This window comes from Teleopsis dalmanni, chromosome X, assembly GCF_002237135.1.
Source record: "Teleopsis dalmanni isolate 2A chromosome X, ASM223713v2, whole genome shotgun sequence".
Lineage (NCBI taxonomy): Eukaryota > Metazoa > Arthropoda > Insecta > Diptera > Diopsidae > Teleopsis > Teleopsis dalmanni.
This window is the reverse complement of record NC_051848.1, coordinates 21,455,865-21,478,424: the sequence shown is the minus strand read 5'-3', so window position 1 is coordinate 21,478,424 and position 22,560 is coordinate 21,455,865. Positions and strand designations below refer to the sequence as shown.

General features: G+C 29.9%; 3 protein-coding genes across 3 annotated transcripts; 2 read left to right on the top strand and 1 right to left on the bottom strand.

The window, feature by feature from the left end:
• The first annotated feature begins 150 nt into the window (after positions 1-150).
• On the top strand, positions 151-2,170 carry LOC119661965. The gene is made up of 5 exons (XM_038071492.1): positions 151-264; positions 901-996; positions 1,063-1,188; positions 1,248-1,832; positions 2,078-2,170. The coding sequence occupies exons 2-5, from the start codon at positions 946-948 to the stop codon at positions 2,150-2,152; spliced, it is 837 nt and encodes a 278-aa protein (XP_037927420.1). The 5' UTR covers positions 151-264; positions 901-945; the 3' UTR covers positions 2,153-2,170.
• Positions 2,171-7,484: 5,314 nt separating this feature from the next.
• LOC119662274 lies at positions 7,485-8,130 on the top strand. Its single transcript, XM_038071865.1, has 2 exons — positions 7,485-7,689; positions 7,748-8,130. Exons 1-2 carry the CDS (start codon positions 7,563-7,565, stop codon positions 7,933-7,935), a joined length of 315 nt encoding a protein of 104 aa, XP_037927793.1. The 5' UTR covers positions 7,485-7,562; the 3' UTR covers positions 7,936-8,130.
• A 12,873-nt stretch (positions 8,131-21,003) lies between these two features.
• On the bottom strand, positions 21,004-22,376 carry LOC119690126. The gene is made up of 3 exons (XM_038105118.1): positions 22,234-22,376; positions 21,615-22,166; positions 21,004-21,511 (listed from the first exon to the last, which is right to left on the bottom strand). The coding sequence occupies exons 1-3, from the start codon at positions 22,354-22,356 to the stop codon at positions 21,095-21,097; spliced, it is 1,092 nt and encodes a 363-aa protein (XP_037961046.1). The 5' UTR covers positions 22,357-22,376; the 3' UTR covers positions 21,004-21,094.
• Between the last annotated feature and the right edge of the window lie 184 nt (positions 22,377-22,560).

The following is a 22,560-nucleotide window of genomic DNA, read 5'->3' as shown; positions in this document are numbered from 1 at the left end:
TTAGTTTACACTATAAATTTAGTATTTTCACTACAATTTGATCTATGTTTGTAAAGAAAAGCAAACTATGTATACATCACAAAAGAAATTATTATATATTATATTATGTATATATAAACATATTTTTTTTTTAATATTAGGCTCGCAATATAAGCAGTGAGGCGGCTTGTTTAGTTACGCTATCGAATATTTTTATGTGACCATAAGGACGTTCACAAAGTGATTTATCAAATCCAAACCTCTTTGCAACGATCTACTGAAAAGGTTTGTTAATTGAAGAGTATTATATCAATTGAAAATACGTTTTCACAAAAAATTTCTTTTTTTATGTTATAATTTATATATTATAACTTAATATCAACACCACTTGTGATGACAGTAGAGAAATGCAACAACAAAATTTTTATTTATTTTTAATTAAACATATTTTTGACTATCGATACAGCTGTGTCGAGTGTTGCTTAATACTCATAATCAGTAATTTGGGTATTATTTCTTATATTAAATTATTCATTAATAATCTTGCAGTCTTGGCAAGTAAGTAGCAAGGATTGCACTTGTGCCCTGTAAAATTTGAAATTCAGAGTCAGTGTTACAAAGCCGTATTTGACTTGTATGTGCTGATTTGGAGTTTCGTTAACATTTAATTAAGTTCATTAACAAATTCACTTGCTGTGTTGTATTAGAACGAAAAATATAAACCAGCTGAAGAATAGTTAAATTAATTAAACACATATGTTGAAATTTAATTCTTGGTCAGCCGAAAAATTCATTTAACTAAAAATAAATAAAAACATTGTTGTTGCAATTCACTACTGTTCGATTCACTATACCTCTATTATATTTTTATATTATAAGTTTTTCTTATATGGGTTTCTTACCACCCATAATTTTTCATAGATTGTAGAGGAGAGAATTGTTTGCAATTGCTAACAACGGATTTTTATGAATAATAGTTTCATTTTAGACAAAAATATGGCAGAGGTTAAATCCCAGGTAAATTAAACGATTTTAAATTAAATAAAGATAAAGAATTAGTGTTAATAATATTATATCATGCAGACAACTATCAATGAGCCAATTGTACTGTCCGAATTCAATAGACGTAGATTCCAAAAAGTTTTTGATGTACTGGATAAGGTTAAAATGTTAGAAAAGTTGGTTGAGGAATTGTACAATTTACCTAAAGTAAGTGAAAAATTTCTTTACATATTGTCAGCCAGTAATTATAACATTTTCGATTTCAGCGAAGTCCTGAAACCATAAGAACAGAAATAAGAAACCTTGAACAATATTGTGTAAAAATTGCAGCAGAGTTAACATTGATAGACTTATTAGTTGGTTACTACTTTACAAAACCTGCAATTGATAAAGCGATCAAAACAAATTTTTGTAGTAATTATTTCGAAAGAAAAGTAAACGAATGTTTGGAGGAACTGGATACACATAATATGACCAATTGCGGGAAACTATTTGAAGCAGATTGCTTGGAGCACTATTTAAGAAGACATGAACATTTAATTAACAAAAAATCTTCAGACTATCTAATAAAATTTGCATTGCAATTTTATTCAGTGGATATTCCACGAGGAGTGCGTAGAGCTGTCTTGCTGGCCACAAAGCTGAGCTTCATTTTAGACGAAGCAGAAACCTTCCATCGTCCTTGTAAAGATTTCATTATCTGGTACTTTAGACGGTTCAATAATGAAGATGATGACTACACAAGACAATATGTTTTGGAAATATATAGTATATTGATTGCAGTTTTACCAAAATTTACTAAGAAAATTGATAGTGAAACTATTGCTTCGACTTCGAAATCAACAAATAATGTAAGAATATTTACTTTAACGTTTCTTAAATATAAGTTACAGAGCAAAGTAAATAAAAAATTTTAAAAATAGATATTTATAATAGTGAAGGTGAAGGTATTCTCTTCATAGTTGCCAATCATCCAAATAATTGACAATACCATAGAATGTTCTTTTTACAAATATCTATTTTTAAAATGTCATACTTACTTTGTATCTTATGTAAATTATACGATTTTGATGGGTAATTATTTTGCTATTTTAAGGTTACTGGATCAGCTATCAAAGACGACAAAGAAGATGCAAAAACTCAACCAAACAAAAAAAGGAGATTCTTCTAAAATTCATATCATAATTCCAGTAAGACAATTTAGTTATTTTCGTTTTCATTTCTTCTTTTTTCTTCTTTTTTCGATTTTATTTGATCATTTTTAACTTTTTTTAAAACTTTTTTATACTAAATTGTTATTTTTTTATGGCTTTTATTTCAATTTTTACATATATTTAATTTCATAATTGTTTATAATTCAATTAAATAATTTAAATTAATTCAATTGTAATCTAACATAGATTTGTATGAATTGTTTTTTATTTTTATGTTTATATTGGGTGTATACAGATGTATATCTCACATTTACAATTTTTTTCTAAAATATTACATATACATATACATAAATTTGATATATATAATATAACTTTCAGAAGTAAAAGTAATATAATAAATTGATATATTGTAAATTTATTTCGGTTTGGTACAGTATACATCACCTAGTATTTTCATGAAGAAAAAATTATAATTCTATAACAATCCTATGGACAGTACAATTATAGTATGGATTAAATTTAATTTTTATAACTATATTAATTTAATTATAATTAATTTGTTTACAATTGTGTTAAGTATTTGATTTAAGAATTGTAAGCATCTTTTTACCTTAAAATATATTTTCATTTGTAATAAATTTGATTTTGTATTTTAAACTTTAGTATAACTTATTAATTTTTCGGGGTTTTGTAAATATGTACCACTTAAAAATTAATTTTTTTGTCTTCAAATATCGAAGAATTCTTTATTTGAAGGATTTAGTGATTTTTATACTTAGAGAACACCTAACTAAATTTTAATTAAATTTTTTTGTTGCTTTGTATATATATTGAGAGAAATACTTTCTCAACTATCTCCTTTAATTAATATTATTATATATACATATATATATATATATCTTATATGATTGACAGTCAGTCATCGATTGGTGTAAATCTAGCATTTGAATTTTTGTGTTGATTGTCTGTTGTTAGAGCTGGATCTAATGAATGAAGACACTAACAATCTGTTAACGTTACACTCAATCTATAGTACATTATTTGTTGAGTAGGTATGTAATTGTTTTTTCTGGCTGTTTCTGATTTAATGAACATAAGTGCACTGTTTATATTCTATATTTAAAATCTTTTTAAAAACTCGTTGCTTATAGAGTCCAAGATCGATGTGTTTTTATCACTTTTATTGAAAACTGGTTAGATCCTTTGTATTGAAATAATCTGTTGTTTTTATACCATGCTGAATAATCTTTTAATTAACCACGACAGTACTTTGTAGTCTCGTAAACGGTGGAGGAGTCCAGGAGTCGTCTGTTGTGATCGAACCGTGAAAACATATATGAAGAGTAGTGCTGCTTATTGTGTTTGATGTCAGTTCATTGTGGTGGTATTGTGATTGTGGTGATTTATACACTGTGAAGATTCCTTTCGATAACATTTTTAAGTGGTAATATATAGTGACACTATATACACATATATATGTTTATATAAATATATATATATATATTATTACATATATTTATATTGATTGTTATATCTGAAATAATTAGAAGATCTTCTGGAGATAGTTGAGAAAGTATTATAATATGCTTAATACAATATGTATATAAATATAAATAATATAATATATATGTTAATATATATAATATACTTTATGTATAATACAATGTATGAATAATTATTTATATATTTATTTTTTATATAAAGTACAAAGAAACAATCTATTTAAAATAGACTATACCAACTTTGGTAAGGTTTTTAAAGTTTACTGACGTCTATTTTTTATTTGTAACTAACTAAGTAACGTTACCTTTAAGTATACCCCAGAATTTTTTTAAAAAAAGTTATATTAAGGTACTTAAAAGATATTTTGTGCTAAGATATTTCATAAAGATACTACATAATGATACTTAATAAAGATAGTTTACAAAAAATAAATATCTATAATAAATTTATGCAATGTTTTATAATTTGTGTTAGTAGTATAAACAAATATAAGTTATTGTCATTTGATCTAATGTATGAAGTATATATATATGTCTTGATATAATATCATATGTGATACTATACCACCGAATCTAGCATTTTATAGGCAAACAAGCACGGAGAGGAATCTACAGGTTGTAACAGCTTCAATACTACAACCAACAACAACAACTATTAACTTGTGATGCAGCTCCAGATGGCATAGACATTGAAAAAGCTAAATTTTGATTTAATTTATTTTTTATATTATACTTATAAATTTATCAATCTAAAGCATTAACTGAAAATCGCGTTTCACAATCTAAAAGAGAGAGAATCTCAGAGAGCTTGCTTATTTATTTTTCTATCTCGTCCATGAGTATGAGGATGAGGATGAATAAGATAATGATGATAAACACAAAAAAAAAACATTGATAACCGAGTGAAATGTTTCAACATTTTTGCTCCTTTTATTAAATATACTTGGTAGAATGCCACATGCTAACAACTTTATTCCCGATTTCAGTTTCAACTTACACCGAAAGATCCAAAGCAAAGCACTTTCTTGCTAATGATACGTGAAATCTGCATTATTGCTCACCGTTGCAATTGCACCGGAATCCTTTGCATAAGAATTTATGACTGGCTGAGCGACAAGCCAGACGCCGTGGCGTTTAGGTATTGTCAGGCCAAAAGAAAACACCACAACGCGAGCTATCATCTCGTTCAAACCTGCTGCAGACGAACGGAGTCTGCTACAAAAAGTCGCAATTTTATTTTAATAAGAAAATTACTATCTGAGCATGATTAAAGTAATTTCAGGTTTTGTTCCGTTTCGCATAAAAGACACAAAAAGACGGCAGCAAGCGTTGCACCATGTATCTATGCTGCTCCTGTCTTTACTTACACATAAAGACAGGATCTCTACAGATGAACACTCACACTTCCTTCCAAAGAGCCACCAAATTTACACTGAAAGCGGGGTTTCGCCAATTAAATTTATTAAAGGAGAAAGGATAAAAGAGCTTCATATTGCGAAATGTTGCCCGCTTAACTTTAATTATAAGCTGTAGTTGTAAAAATTTAATGCACAAAATGTTAAGAATATATATTCCTTTCTTGAGAAAGGAATCAAATTAAGGAGTGCATTGAATAAGTGCATTGAATACAAAACCATATCAATTATTTGAACAATTTTAATGGATACTTTTAAGCTTAAAGGAATTGTGTTATGTATTATATTATAGTTAAGGTACTTGTCTTTTGTAAGAAAGTAAATATATAATTTCATATTATATTCATATATATAACATATTATTAATAATTTCTTTATTTTCACTAATAGTTGTCTTCTGCTACTTTTAAGTTGAATTTCCATTATTTATATTTGTGCATTACAATAGGAAAACTACTTAGTAGTTCATAAGTACTACCATGTATTGCTATTTCAAAATGTTATTGTTGTTAAAAGAAATCCTCAATGTATACATCACAACACCACCACAATGAACTGACATCAAACACAATAAGCAGCACTGCTCTTCATATATGTTTTCACGGTTCGATCACAACAGACGACTCCTGGACTCCTCCACCGTTTACGAGACTACAAAGTACTGTCGTGGTTAGTTAAAACATTATTCAGCATGGTATAAAAACAACAGATTATTTCAATACAAAGGATCTAACCAGTTTTCAATAAAAGTGATAAAAACACATCGATCTTGGACTCTATAAGCAACGAGTTTTTAAAAAGATTTTAAATATAGAATATAAACAGTGCACTTATGTTCATTAAATCAGAAACAGCCAGAAAAAACAATTACATACCTACTCAACAAATAATGTACTATAGATTGAGTGTAACGTTAACAGATTGTTAGTGCCTTCATTCATTAGATCCAGCTCTAACAACAGACAATCAACACAAAAATTCAAATGCTAACATTTCGACATTAACTTTCTGAGTTATGATTTACATAAATCGATGACTGACTCTCAATCACATCAGACTTGATATTTATAGTACTATATACTACATTGGATGACATTTTTTGTCGTGTTTTAAATAAAAATTAGAAACCATCATCCACTGGTAAGTACTTAAAATAAAAAAGTTAGTTAATTCAAACTTTTTGTAAATCTAGATAAAGGCAGCTGGTTAAGTTCATCACCGATTTTGATTCGTCCAATAGTAGGAAACTCGCAACATTGCTTTATATAATATTCATTTTGGTACTATAAAAAGCCTGAAACTTTTAAACAATTTGGGATATAATCTATTTGCATGTTAAAAATGTAAACGTTAAGTCAAGCCGTTGAGTTGGAAGATCGTATAGCTGAGAGAATATAAACTCCATAATTCGTTGTCTGCTACAATTGTGGTAGTATTGCACCCAACTGAAAGTTTATAAATTTATGTTCACATTTTCTGAGGTTAAAAACTCTACATATAATGTTCGACAGCGGTATGGATACCATATTTGGAACCATGTCAAGTAAAAATAGCAAGAAAAAGCCATACAAAAAAAAACATGATGTAAGTAATTTAAAATAAATAATATAGTGCCATGATCCAAAATAGATTACAAGTCGGTTGACTTGTAAGAAAGAGAAAGAACATCTTATATTTATGACTCCAACAATTGGATTAAGTGATAGATTATTTGCGTTCGATTAGTTGTGGTTGGGTCTTTATTGAGCATATAAAGGGAGTTGACAATTCTCCGTTAAACATTTCTTTGTTTATAGATAAAAAGAGTTGAGAAATTAAAAACCCTCAATAAAAATATTTTAAAAATATTTTATTTGTAGCAACACATATATCTTTTTTATTTATTAATAATGATAGTTTAGTTTATAAAACTAATACTAACATGTACTAACATATAGCTCTGGCTACTGAGGCCTTTAGTTAGTAACACATATATATTATGTGCCAAGAGATAAAGTCAGTTATATTATATATCATATGTTAGAGGATCATATCACAATAGCGAATTTCAAATTTTCAGTACTAGTTTGGTAGTTATTTTTGGTAGTAAACTTTGACATGTGCTTGTAGGCAAATTATCATCTAAAGTGCATCGATATCCATTTTATCTACAAAAATAAAACTTTTCAACAAAACTATTTCCCAAGATGCAATACTAAACTTCTAAATTAAATATTTGTTTATCTACTATATTCTTTCCTTCAATTAAATAAGATATAAGATATTCAAATAAATAAATACTATAAGAATTGAGGATTTAAAACGATAGTAATGTTATTCAAAAATATAGAACAAAATATGGGTGTAGTATTACGAATTCGACTAGTAGCATTGAAATACTTTTTATATCACACTTTTTTTAAAATTTTTAAAAAAATTACGAAATTAAAAATGTTTTAAAAAAAAAAATTTAAGTAAAAACAACAATGTGGTATTAAAGTTTGGCATGATTTGAAGAAAACCCGTTCACAATGAATAATTTAATTCAGACACTTATCAAAATTTCAGAGACTCATCCACAATTACAAAATAAAACAGAAAAAGTATTTCAGGGACATGCAACACCAAGTACAGGACTGACTTTGGAGGAATTCCGTTGTAAATAAAAATTTCATTTTATAGTTTACATAAATATTATATATATTATATATCATAGCGAAATACCAAAAAATGCATAACGAAGAGTTCCCAATTTCGCAGGATCAAAACATCACAATTGAATTCTTGCTCACCTTGCGTTTAATGTCGACTCATCGTAGAAGAGGTAGAAGTCAAGTATTTTATTTATTGGAACCAAAAACTGAAATAATATCCTTTATTCGCGATACTGGGTTTCTGCAATAACACGTCATGCTATATTTGACGTTATATATTTTTATATATCAAGCTTAAAATCTCTTACTGTAGTTCAATTCTAAAGTTGATCAATTTTTATAAAATTTATATACAGAGATAAAAATTATGTCACTCGGTGGAAAACAACAGCATCTTATTTAGAAATCGCTTCCTATTACTATTAATAAACAGTTATTTCATAAAAACCACATTAACTATTTGTGTACTAAGTATTTTCTATTTTGAACAGATATCTTACTAATACTAGCGCTATATATTGGACAAGTGGATCCAGCGCTATATATGTAAGACCAATAACTTATCAGCTTACTATCAAAAAGGCAATAGAGTCTAGTACTCATCATAGTACTCAATGAAAATATTGTTTGTCTAATTTTAGATACTGACAGGTGTTTGACATCTACATAATATAAATAATGTAACCAGAGAGCACCGAGACTAATATGCTTGACTGTTATTTCTTTTTTACTTATAAGTTGGATTTACAAGTGAATTTGTGTATTAGACTTCACGTTTATGGCCAGTGGAGTTGTTATGCTATCCCATGATTCATATTACAAGATGTTCGTATTCCTGATTACATAGGTATTCTCATATTAATAACCTACCTACAAATAGACCATCTGTTAAGTGTAAGATGTGTTGGTTATCAGCAATTCAATATCTTTTTTTAAACATTTAAATCAAACATTTAAATGTATCTGGATACAATAAGCAATGTAGTCAAAAAGATAGTTCTACAAAGAATGCAGTATTACAGGCAGTTAGTGTTTTAGGTCCTATAACTTCAATAGTCAAAGATTTTAGTGTGAATAAAATTAATACGTGTAATGTAGCAGAAAATCGTGGTGTGTAATATTCTTTACTGTTATTTATTTTAAAGTCATTGTTTACTTGTAAGAGTTAATATCTATGTCCGTATGCTTTTCACATACAGACTTTCCCATGTACCTGAATTTTGAGAAATCTCTGAGACTTTTGATATCACTTTTGTTGTCACTTTTGATAAATTTGGTTTTCCTATGTACAGAGGGTTTCTGTGATATGTGTATTTCTATCTTAAAAACTATTTGTATCGTTTTAATTAATCAATTTACTTAGAAAAAATTGTGAATCTTCTAATGTCTGTTTTGATAGATTTAGAACTTTGTGAGTCTTACGATATCAGTTTCTGATAGTTCTATAATTTCATAGTTGGTGTGGGAATGCTTTTCACTTCTCAATACTCTAGCATCGAGGAACTATGTGATTCTTATGTGGTTACCGGGATATGAGGACAATGAAATAACAGACTCGCTAGCAAAGAAGGGTGCATGTATTCCATTCATTGGTCCAGAGTCATTGTGTGCGATAACAAATGGCTTCACATATAACATATTATGTGAACGGAAGAAACAAAATCTAATTGAACACTGGGGAGTCGAAACAGGCATGCGGCAGTGAAGATGATTCACTGATCCTGAACACATTAAAGTTGACGCTATCTTAAAGCTTATCTGAAACAATATTAAACTCTACACAGAACTTCTTACAAGACACTGCAGAATCAATTACTACATGAAGAATATAGGTGTAATAGAAAATAATTTCTGTCGACTCTGCCATGAAGGAAAGAGAAGGAAACATTAGAACATGTTATATCCAACTGCCCAGCGGCTGCAAGACGTAGATTTGACTACATTGGAAACGGGATCTTAGTCCCAAAGCAAATAGGTAAAATTAAGCCCACAGCATTTACGATATTTATAAATAGTCTAGAATTGTTTTAGTTGGGTTTTTAGGTGCACAATAGTTCTTTTAGGTCGCGGGATACATTTATGGCCTATTATTTAATAATAAAAGAGTTCTATAGATTTTTTGATGAAAGTTTCCTTCATGAATTTAAACACTATTCTTTGCTGGCATTGAACATTCTTTGCTGGTAACATTTAATTTCTATTTATTTTATTTACGTTCTTATACGCATATTAAACATAAAAGTGTGGAAAATAAATGTTTGATTTTTCAATTAATTTTAAGTCTTCCACACCCACTTTGATTGCCTTGCTCTACTATTCACGCCTGCAGTTGTCTATAAGTATGATGCTGTGTGCCACAATCGAAAACATTTGGCATTTCAGTGAATTTTGTGTGAAAACAATTTTCCGGGATTATCATTGAAATCCAAAAGAAAAACTTAAGCGGAAAGTTTACCAAAAAGTATGTGAAACGTTCCTGTGATGCTTGGATTGTGGGATAGTATTGTGTACCTCACACGTACGATTCATCGGTATGACAATCAGTTGTGCATTAGACTAAATTTAATTGCAGATGAAATTTTTGGTAAAGGGCCAAAATCTTAATGCCCTGTCCGCAGTCAAGCAGGAAGTTCAAATGTTCAAAACTGACGACAGTGAAAAGGACAACGACAATGAAATGAACAGTAACGCGCAATGTGGACGTAAACAGGGCAGAAGACTCGAAGACACCGAAGATAAGGTTGACTGTTGAGACGATAAATGTTGAAAAGTACAAGAAGTACTCTTGTAAAATGTCTAACGCACCTGAATCGATGTCACATAATGGAACATACCCATAAACCTTACTTGGGCACTAACAACAATTGCACTAGTAGCCAAAGTGATTGCGCTTGTGTAGAGAAGTGCAAGATCGGATTTAGTGTATTTTAATAGCTTCAGTGACACATAACCATTGTTACTGCATTGGCGGGGTGACGTTTTAAGGTGCACTAAATAAGCAGTAAAATAGCAGTTGCTTGCTTTAGTTGATTTCTGTAGTTGTAAACCGATACGCTATCGCACACACATCTGCCTTCATGTTGTTCTGGAGCTTTTCTGGCAGTGCATCCAATCGTAACTCTCGCCGCACCGGCAGCAATTGTTGGCAATGTTTGAATGATGTACGTTCAAGTTATTTTGGAGTGCAGCTGAAGTTTGGAATTCAATTTAAATTTGAATTGAAAATCAAATTTGTATACAAAGAAATGGAGTGCGAAAATATTCCACACAAAATAATTCTGTCCTTCTGTGGCATTTCTGTGAGTTTCCCTTTTGTGGCATCGAGGAATGCGCTACGATGTGTCGAATGTTGCAATTTAATAGAGCATATATATTTTTAAATACCAAGTTATTTTAGTCCCTACTCGAAATTTCTAAATAAATTCTGTTCTGTTTGTTTCTTTTTTTTTTTTTTATTTTTATTGAAAGAGAATCTGCTACTCAGACAATTTGTATTTAAGTTCACTTAAATCTAGTTTAGACTTTAAGTCAATTCATACTTAATAAATGCATTAGCACCTAGAATGTAAAATGAAAAGAATAAAGTATAGATGTGGTCTTACTTAGCATACTTGAAATTTTCCAGATTCAAATTTATTCTTTTTGGCTATATATAATAAAAAAATAAGAAATTTTCCAGATTCAAATTTATTCTTTTTGGCTATAAATAATAAAAAAAATAACCAAAATTTTAATTAAAATTTATGGAATGGAAATCATGTATCTCAAAACATTAATTAATCGCTTTTATATGGAATATTTGAGCATTTTTCTATAGTTTTTTGCTACATTCATGGACAAAACTTTTCTTTATCAAAAACCTATTTTAATCAGGTAATATTTGGTCATTATTGTGTATGACTCAGTGTAAAACTTCTATAGTCTATCTACGAAAAACTTGCCAAAGTAGTTTTCAGCGGCTTTGACCCAAATTGATCAACTAATTTTTTACTATCAAGAGAGTTTTGTTGACTGTTAATTACGCCCGGAACATAACTATACACAACGAATCATCTATATATATATCTATGCGTGTTTCTGGATAGCGTTTGATTTTAATGAGATTATGCTACATGTAGGTCTATTGTTATAGATATCAATAAGGTATTAAGTATTCGATATCAAAGAGTGTTCTCCTGGATCATGTGATTTATGAATACTAAAAATGCACTCTTGGGTACTATTTATGAAATGTTAATTGATTCACATATAATTCTGCATTTCTATAATAATATAGCATAAAATAATCGATAGCGTTATGAGGATTTGAGAAACTTTCCATAATGGTTATATATCAAAGAAATGTCTACTGAATAAGAAAATTTTTAACTTATTTCCTTAAATTGTGTTTTCATTTATTTCAATTAGGAATAATTCCACGTCTTCTCCAATTCTGTTATTTATGTGTTGTAGAACTTTTTTAAATACATCTTATCTTAATTAGACGCAAATGTCCAGTATAAATTTTGAATTAAGTGAGGTTACTACCAATTGCAAAAACGCTTCATCCCATAGATGTTCCAGAAATATTTACCATAATTTTATTTAAATGCCTGCGTTTGAACGCTTGTCCAAAAATTGTTTGGCAAATGTGCTAAAGTTAAACAAAGGAAGACGAAAAGGTAGCCAATTTCTAGTTTAACTTAACTAATTAAGTAAAATGCTCTGAATTAAATTAACGATAATATAGTTATGAGAAAATGTTAACAAAAAGGACTGCAAATATTTAATACAAAATTGGTGTAAAAAAGTTAAAACATTAAAACTGTCACCAACTTTCAATTTATTTTTTTATATTTCCTTTTTTGTCTACTGTAGACACATAATTACTAAAGTTAGTACGTTAAGATAATGTCCAGAACATTAAGCATAATTTCCGCTTGCTTACCTTGTCGTTGAATAAAAAATGGCCATAAAAATGAACTACTCAGAACGAGAATCCTTAAAAAGAATACAAACTAAGTAAGGTACAATGAAGAAAGTTTCAGAATAATAGGTGAAAAAAAGCCTTTAAACAAACATTAAGGACAAAGGGTGCAAAATTAGCTTAACTGAAGCAATAAAAAAGGATTTTTTCCTGTTTTCATTTTGACTTGGACATTTCAAGTGTTTCCAGCAGAATGTGTCAGTTTTTATCCAACTTCACCTACTTTTTTTTTCTCTTTTTCCTCTTCCCGCATTTCTTTTATTCAGCAAAAACTTAACAATTTTGCTTTCTCTCTTTGGACTTGTCATGATGAAAAACACGGTAGAGAGAAACGCGAAGACTTTAAGATGTGCCGGATAATTTTTATTGACTACCAACTGGTACTGCTCTGCGTTTAGTAGTCTACAGGGTATCTCTAGGATACGCCATCTTTAGTGATATGAAACTAGCATAAGCTCAAATTAATAATTTAAAATAGTTTTCCACTTAAAAAAAAAAAACAACAATATGAGGCCAGACTGAAATCTAATTTAGTTTGCATATATTTAAAAAAAAAATTTGGTGTTAAAATTATAAATAACAATAATATATTATTAACATTTTGCATATTTTTAGTCAAAATTTATACGAAAAAATGGATGTGTCATAAATGTCACTTGCAATAAAAAAACTTCTTGAATGGGTGGTTTCAGTGACTGAACCGCAGCCTGCTTTACAATATTCTTCTTTAGAAATTTAGATAATTAAGGCTACATTCTTGAGCGTATTTGATTTCTTGATGATTTGATTTCTTCTTCTTGATGAAAAATTTTTTTCTTCTTATCACTGAACACTTTCACAATATATTAGGTCCGTACTTCCTTAAAAGCCAGTTCCTTCTGGCAATCAAAGCTGAGCAATTAAACACAGAAAATGGCTGATAGTTTCTTCATCGTCATGCAGAGTTTCTTTCCAGGGATTTCTAAAATATTAGTGGCCTGAAACAATTTCAGTAAATGTAGCACTAATGAAGCGTTGTTTTTATTAAGAAGCCCCAAATACCTAAACTTATTCTGAAGGTAAATCAACGACGAGATTATACAGATTGTGATAAAGGTAATAAGAAATTTTTTAAAAGTTAAATGGGCCAATCTGGCTAGTTAAAAATTTTAAACTTAGTTTATAGATTTTTTAAGTGTATTTGCGCCGCATTCGAATGAAAGAATAATATGCTCTCTAGCGTTCCTTTATATTTCACAAGTGCTTGATTACTTTACGAAACAAAAAGTACGCTTCTAAAATTCTTCTACATTTTTTATCCTATTTTAAAGACCACTCCCTTTTCGTTTTATAAGAAAATGAACAGTGGAAGTTTTATGAAAGCTTGATCGAGTATCTCGGAACATCATTATGGCCCATATATTTTGTTCACGTTCAATATAGATATATATATCTTTATATATAATAAAGATATTGTGAACTCAATGAAGAAGAGGATTAAACTCTTCTGCTATATTTACGTCAATATATTAAACTACACAATAGAGGTGGACATTTCTACGTTTACTTATATAGCACAAACTGATAATAATGTTGTGAACAGTTTATTTATGCTTGATATTAGCACTTTCTACAGTATAAATAAAATAATATAGTGTGTTAAGCATAGTGTGGTTTAGATGAAGAATTTTAGACAAATTTCAGTTCTTCGTGAAAATTAATATTTTTTTGGATCAATGCAAATTAAAAAACTTCAAATTTTTTATTAGAAAGATAAGTACGTTTTGAAATTTCCTATTAGATTGAGTAGTTCGATAATTATTATCGTTATAAAAGGTGAACAATTTTCATAAGCGTTTTAGTTACAACATTAATATACCATACTTTTGAAATATTCGCAGGAAGTCATGTATGTTAGTTCTTTAAAATTATTATTAAGAAGTCTTTTTATTCTAATTCCAAATCGTATTTAATAAGGTATAATCCTATTAATACTGTTTAATAGCATCATTAGTAATTGTCAAGTAATATATACTTGGCGATATCCAAACAACTCAGCAGTGGATCAATTTTTTGTTTATTTGAAACAATTTCTGGAGATAGTTTTATAGTAAAAAAGAAAAATTTGTTTAAGAAAAAAGATCGTAAATAAAGATCACCCAGTTTAATATCATATATTTAAAATTTGGGGGCTTCGCCTGTGATGTAATCGCAATACTTATTGACATTATCACAACAGTTTAATTGTAGACCGCCTTAAGACATTGTTAGGAAGTGAAGGCTTAATTAAAATAATTTTTTTTATGTTATTACTATTTACTCTTTCCTATTTAAATAAAAAGTTTTTGTCATATTTGACTTAAAATAATTTTAATCAAACATAAACCCTTCAGCCGAAGATTGCCTAGTGGATACCAAGTGTTTAACGACTTGTTAAGCAATACGACCACTTCTCTTCTTTGAGTCTCTCTGCCAAACGTTCTGGAGCCTAAAGAACGTTATGTTTAGATTTCATTAAAGTTCTGTTGTCTTACTAAATATACTAAATATCATACAGAATATGAGTTCACTATATAAGAAGGATAATTCAAGTATCTGGCTTTATAAGTAATAAAGCCAGATACTGAAAGTTTTCCACTTATTTTAACATTAAAAATATGAATACACAAATATTTATTCCACTTAAATTTTAAATCCGGACGACACTTTCTTTAATCTTTCTAATTTGAATACATTTCAGGATTTGATACTTTATTTGTTCTTGAATGGGTTATTAGACCCACATATCTATGCCTACGTGAGTGGAGAGTAGTTTTTGTTTTTTTTTTGTTATGAATGTAAACTCAATTTAGTGAGACAATTTGTATGTAATGTCACATTTTCATAACTTTCTTTTTTACTGAAAAAGCATAACAACCCCTTATCAGATTACGGCCTTAACCCAATAATGAATAATTTCTCATAACACTAGTTTAATTTATAATACTCATTTCATTTATGGTTTATTTAGGAGAGTTTCGAAATTGTTTTGTAGGTTTTTTTTAATTTTGAAGTTTTTATGGGTAATTAATTTTTTCATACCCGAAATCTTAAATCTTGAGACTCTCTCCACTGAATTTTTTTTTTACCAAAAACCAAATAAATATATATATATATATATATATATATATATATATAGTAAATCATTATTTGAGAACTGCTCAAGACTTTTCATACAACCAAGCACTTGAATAGAAAACATATGGATAAAATAGACTACAAGTTAAGAGCTGGTCAATACTTTTCATACAACCAATTAGGTTTTATATACACATTTTTTTGTCACAGAAAGTGTAGCTGTTGTGTTTCTTCTCTTCTCTACTATGTCCTTAAATTATTTTGGCTCAAGGTGAAAAGAAAAGTGGTCAAAAAAAAAAAAAAAATATGACAATTTTTCAACGTGTTTTTGAAATTAAAAAGGGTAAATTGGATTTTATAAAGTGGAGAAAAATAAAATTCCTACACATATACATAGCACTTGCACATAAACAAATACGCGCGCACACACACACACATGCGGAAAATCATAATTTTCGTCTTATATTGTACTTACAAGCCCTCTTTTGTATTTTTCTAAACGGCATTACAAAAAGTGCTCGAAGCTATTTAAATAACAAAAAAGCATAACGTTTGATATGTGGTAATATTTGGTGAGCGGGTGTGAAAAGGACACACTTTGCTTTGCTTTGCATCGCTTTTTAGTTCAAATCTTTTGTGGTTCTTCGTGTTTTTGTTGTTGTTGTTATTTTTGTTTTTGGCGCTATTGTTGTTGTTGTCATTGAGCTATTTTGTTAAATCACTTTGATAGTCATAAAAGGTGATCGCTTGCGGCATAAAACCATAAAAACCTATTGCGTATTGACAGCGCTTCAATACGAACACTGCTTGCAGTAGCAGAGGTAGCAGAGGTTCAATACGAACACTGCTTGCAGTAGCAGAGGTAGCAGAGGCAGCAGAGACAGCAGCATTGTCAGCAGTGCAGAGACTATAACTGTTAAAATGGCAACTACGGCGCATAAATGGCTGTTGTCCATGAATGGACTTTGTTAAAAATGTAAGAGGATGTGTAGTACCACACACACACACACACACATGTGTGAACCTTAAAAATTCAATTTATTTCAACATTTATGGTTTGTTCCATAAACCCATACGCTTTGTACGTGTGTGCGTATGTGTGTGTGTGTGCTGTTATGCGAGATGCTAGAGCTTTGCGTTTCTGTAGAAGAGATCACAGTACTTCACGTAATAAATATATCGTATGTATGTTTAACAAATACATTGATTTTTTTAAACTTTTAAACGCACATACATACGTATATGTATGTAAAAAGAATAAAAATTAGATTTTCATGCATTGGAAAAGAATAGCAGCAAATTGCTCTTCCATGTTGTTCATTCATTGTGGAGTAAATATAATTCAATGAATACAAGTGCACAATTATAGAGAAATATTATTCGCAATTATGGGTTAGAAATATTCGCAAAGGATTCGAAATTGAATTTACTTTTACTGATTTTTGTGAATTCTATATTCATTCATTAGAGTTAAGTCAATAATAATAACAGTTAAATAAACCTTTTCTTTGTAGAGGAGTATTAAATGTATCCGTATATCTACGGCGTGATAATTAAATATTTTCTATGAACTTTAAATTCAATTTAGGTGAGAAGAATATCACAAATAGCATAGACTCAAGGAGCTGTAAAGGTTAAGTTTTATTTCAAGAAAAGTATTTTTTTTCATCACAATGTCACGGAATTTTCAGTTGAAAAAATCAGTGAAAAACTAAGATGATCAAAACACAGCATTCTCCAGGAGTGAGCGTTGGTGGCACGGAGATACGGTGGGTGGTAAGCATAAAATATCTGGGGGCCACTTTTGACAAACGGCTTAATTATTGAAGCTATCCTGCTTTATGATGTTTCCTTTTTGGTGGCAAGTTACTAAAAATGCTTGTTATTTTAAGTTACTTGAGAAAACAAGAAGAAAGATAGCATATCATATAACTAGAGCTTTATGGTTCAACCTTACAAAAAGTTTTTTTTTATTTTTTTGGTCATCATGTGTTTCTGATAAAATTTGCTGATGTAGAACTGATATAGGCCACGTGGTGATATTGAATCAGGTTTTATTAGTCCTTCTTTCAGATGACTATGGTACTATTTCAGTTATTTTACATTTGTCGGCTCTCTGAGATAGAGATAGCTCTCTGAGATGAGATAGATATAGTAGTCTTTGATAATACGACATAGGCGACTGTGGCATATTCTCTAAATTATTAGGTTTTTAATTCGAACACCAAACAATTACAGAGTCTGAATAAGAAGATTTTTAATTTAAAGTTAACAATATACTCTCTAAAATACCACATTGCTCAAACAAGGAATTCCTTGAAACAAGGAATCACAACATGCTATTGTTGTTACAGTGGCTAGGCAGAGAAAGAAAAAACTATGATACACTTCCTTTGTGTCAGTGTGAATTTTTGGCGAATGAAAGATTTAACATCTTTTCAGCCGCTTTCGACTCCAACCTGACAAAGCTATTTTTTTTCAAAATTGGTGACTTAGTCAAAATTAAAGACTTGTCAGATTGCCTCATTTTCACTTAAATGGAGTGGTCATGCTTGTTTTCTTCGAGATCGTCTGTATACCGACTGTTTTAAATTCCATATTACATGTTTTGGTGGTCATCTTGATCTGGTTTATGAACAGCGGTTTATTCAAGGTATGACAAGAAACCATTATCTGTGTGTAAGTGGGTTTTGGTGTCAGAATGATTCACTCTTAAATAAATAGAAGAGACATGCTGCTTATTTTCTTTGACAATGTTTATGTTTCGACTATTTCAGTTTCTATACCTGTTTTGCCGGTCTTCTTGATCTGACATTCTTGATCCCAAATAGATTTTTATTCATAGTATTCCAACAACCCATTATTTGTGCTTAAATTGCCCTCGGTGTGGAAGGCTACCATTCCAATCTAATATAAACTTACTTAGACTTCAATTTGATGCATATTAAACGTTAAACTTAGCCACAAATGATCTGTAACCTTCTAAACATCTAGTTTTGTAACACCAAGTATCCTTTGAAAATTCACTTATATATAAAAAAAGGTCAAATGACCAATGATTGTTGTTTACCAAGTTTGTAGTCCCTTTTTGAAATCACACTACAAAAATGAAGTCCTTACTATGAAGATAAAATAAGTGAACAAAGATAAAAAACCATATAGGGAAAAACGAGAGAAAAACGAAAGAACTAATAAAACCCAGAAACATAATTGAAATTTGAACATTTTTAATTTAACCAAAATTAAAATAGTTGTGGAGAGGCTTTATGACTTATTTTGATTTTTATCTAAGCCCCAATGAATTCTCCTAACAAATTGTTTTTGTATTTTTGTTTGAATTTCTTTTAAGCCGCATTCATACACACATTCATCCGCTCATATTCAAAATGTTTATGTTAAGTATTTGTTGTTGTATTTGTTTTCCTAAGCTTTTTTTGTAATTTAGTCTTACATATACAACCAAAAGCCATTATCCTTTCGTTTTATGACCTTTCCAATTCTGTACTGCAAATTGTGAACACAAATAGAACTACAACTTATGCAAACACAACTAACGACAGCGTTAAATAAATACGAATGCGGCTATGACAGTGACAGCGACAGCGACAGCGACTGCGGCTGCTGCACCATAAGCGACGTTTACATACGGTCCACCATTACCGGCGGCTGTTGTTGTTTATCTGGGCTAAAATAATATCCGCACATTTTCAACAAATATTTAACCACAATGGGACAAATAAGCCCTTAGACGCAAACATACAAAGACCTAAACACTTTAACCCCTTTAAACAACAACAACAAAACAAAAAAATTCAGCAAAAAAAAATAAGTGAAACTTACAACAACAATAGCTACTTTGGCAATGTGACAATGCGCTAACGCAATTCTGCGTTGGCAGCAAGCATAACAAAGCTAACGGCCATACTGGCACTAACACCGATAAAGAAAACAAACAAAGCAAGGCGCTACGCTAAAACGTTTTGCGCAAATTTGCAGCAACAAAAACAAAATATTTCAGAACTTCATATAAACGTTAATAGGGGTATGTGTAGACACATGACACTGTGCGTAAGTGTATGTGTTTCTGCGTGCATGTTACAAAGCTGTAGTAACAACTTCATTATGTAGGCAAACAAAAATCGAACGATTAGTCTACTTTAGCGGGGTCAGCATCCTTTCTATGCTTTAGGTTACTTCGTTTGCCCGTTAACCTTTTTCCCACTGACTTTATTTTCAATGTACTGAATTTTTTTTGTTTTTTGTTTGCTGTTGACTTTCTGTTTTTGCTTTTGTATTGCGTGTAATTTGTTTTTATTTTTGCTTTGCTTCCGCGTTAACTGCTGAATGTTTGTGCTTTAAGTGTTTTATTGTTGTTTTTACGTACATACATAGCGTGTGTTTCAGTAGAAGAAAGAATGAAAAAGAAAGGTGAAGAAAAAATTGCCCAATAAGCGACGTCATTCCTTTGGATGCATTAAAATGACGACGACGTGCTTTAATTTATGTGTTATAAAAAAACACACTTCAGAAAATACATGTTCTATGCGTGATATATATTATCTGATCAGATGATTGAATTTTTTTCAACGAGCAGTCAGTGGCAAGCTGAAGAAAGTAGGGACAATGAGTATTTAATACAAAGAGTGAACATCGGGAACACATTAGCTGATCTGTAGAGAGTAATACATGGAGTGTACATCGAGAACAAATTCGCTGATCCAATGAGTATTTAATACATAGAGTCAGAAACAAATTCGCTGATCACATTGTGGGCCTACTGGTAGGCCGACATTAGTGAGAAAATATGATCTAAAGAAAATATAAACGTACATACGATAATAACAAACGTAAGATTTTAAATGCGGTATTGAGTTTGGTTATGAATGGCTATTGCTAGAAATAGACAAGAACTTTTTGGTTTTTCTAATCGGAAAAAATTTATTATCTATGTTAATAAATATAGAATTTATTTTTTAAATAATTTATTTTTCTAATAATAATATATTTAACAATATTTAGATACTGCACAAAGCAGCTATGTTCGCTAAGAAGCTGATTCGTATAGAAACCTACCTCACCATGTTGTCGGGTTATCCACATCATAAGATCCGAAACAAGAGAAAACGTTTACCTACGTGTTTCTGATAGTTCAATTTACTATAACGTTTTATATATACACTCATAAATTAATTTTTTAAATACATATATTCGTTTTGAAGACAAAAGTATATGAAACAATGAGGTTATTTTGTTAATATTAAAAATCTTAGAATTTTGTGTATTTGAAAATTCATAAAAAAGCTCCAAATTACTAAAGATGTTGAGGTCTACCTCTACAGTCGAATTCTTAGGGGTGATGTACCATGGAATGTTGTTGGTCATTTTGGTATTCCTCGTCCTCGGGTATATTATCGAAGAGTTCGCTTCCCGTTTGACTATGACTATCTGAAAGTATGGACTCATCATCCATTTGAATTTCGCTACCATAATTCTGTGTAAACGCAGCCATTCTGTGATTTTGACAACCACCAAATTCTCTATTATCATTGTTGTCATTAGTGAGAGTTGCATTTTCTACTGCTAAGTCACAGTCAATGACTTCATTATCAACAACAGCATCATTATACGGTCCAATAGGAAATTCATCTATTTCAAGTTCATCAGTGTTACGAGTATCTTCGTCTAGTGACTCATTTTCTGACCCATCAGTGTTTTGTTCAGTAAAGATTTCATGTGGTGGTCCAGTTGAGTAATCATTGAAAATCTACAGATATAAGAAAGATGCTCTTATACATGGTTTATCACAAAACAAAAGAAATTTTAACTAATTATGAATAATTTTTTTTTAATTTTAAGGTTTTTCTTACCAGTTGGATGGCAGTGGTTATACTGAGTAGTATAAGTATGATTTTTTCCCGTAGTATATGAATATTGTCTTTATTTTCCTGTTTTATTTCTGCGAATTGTAGTTTTATGCTAACATCAGGACTGATATGACACACTTCGACTTCGTCTAGTATAGCACTTAGGTTAATGCAGTGATTAAGTGCATTTTTAGTCGAAAGAGTTTTCTTATCCATATACAAATATAGGGTGTATGCCGTTAGTAAGTCCAACTTCTGCATGCTAACCAAATGTGTATGATTCATTAGATATTCTTCCGCTTCAGTCAAATTTGTAATGCTGCATAACATTATTATTTCAGATTCGTTGTCATAACTGAACAAGATTATGCGCGAAAGAATTTCAATCTCCAACTTTTTATCAAATTTATCACGGGAATCACTATTATTCCACTGATGATGAAAATGGTTGGCAACTAATAGAACATGGAGAGGACTTTTAGTCAATTTTTCTTCGAACCTTTGCTCTATATCGGAAAGTTTCTTTTTTTCTGCCTTACTAGCTTCTAACATATCCTGAATGAATAAATATTTATTTTAATAATTCTAATGTATTATAAATAAAGAGAATTTAGTATTTTACATGAGCGTTCTCCGGATAACATTTTGCAATATTTTCAATATAATCTGTGATTTTCTTCATATCTACGATATCTTTAATCAACGCGAAACTAGTTGCATACTGTTTTTTAATGGTATCACTCATTTCTTTATTTTCGTCCTCAGATATGACGTTGTCATCGGAATCCGATTCTAAATCCGAATCCGAGTCCTATATATTATTGATATCAATATTTTATAGTTATTATAAAACTTTTGGTGCTCTAAGAAATCTATTTAATGATTATAAAATAAAATAATACTCACAATGAACGGAATATCGATTGTATTATTTGCCATTATTATAGTT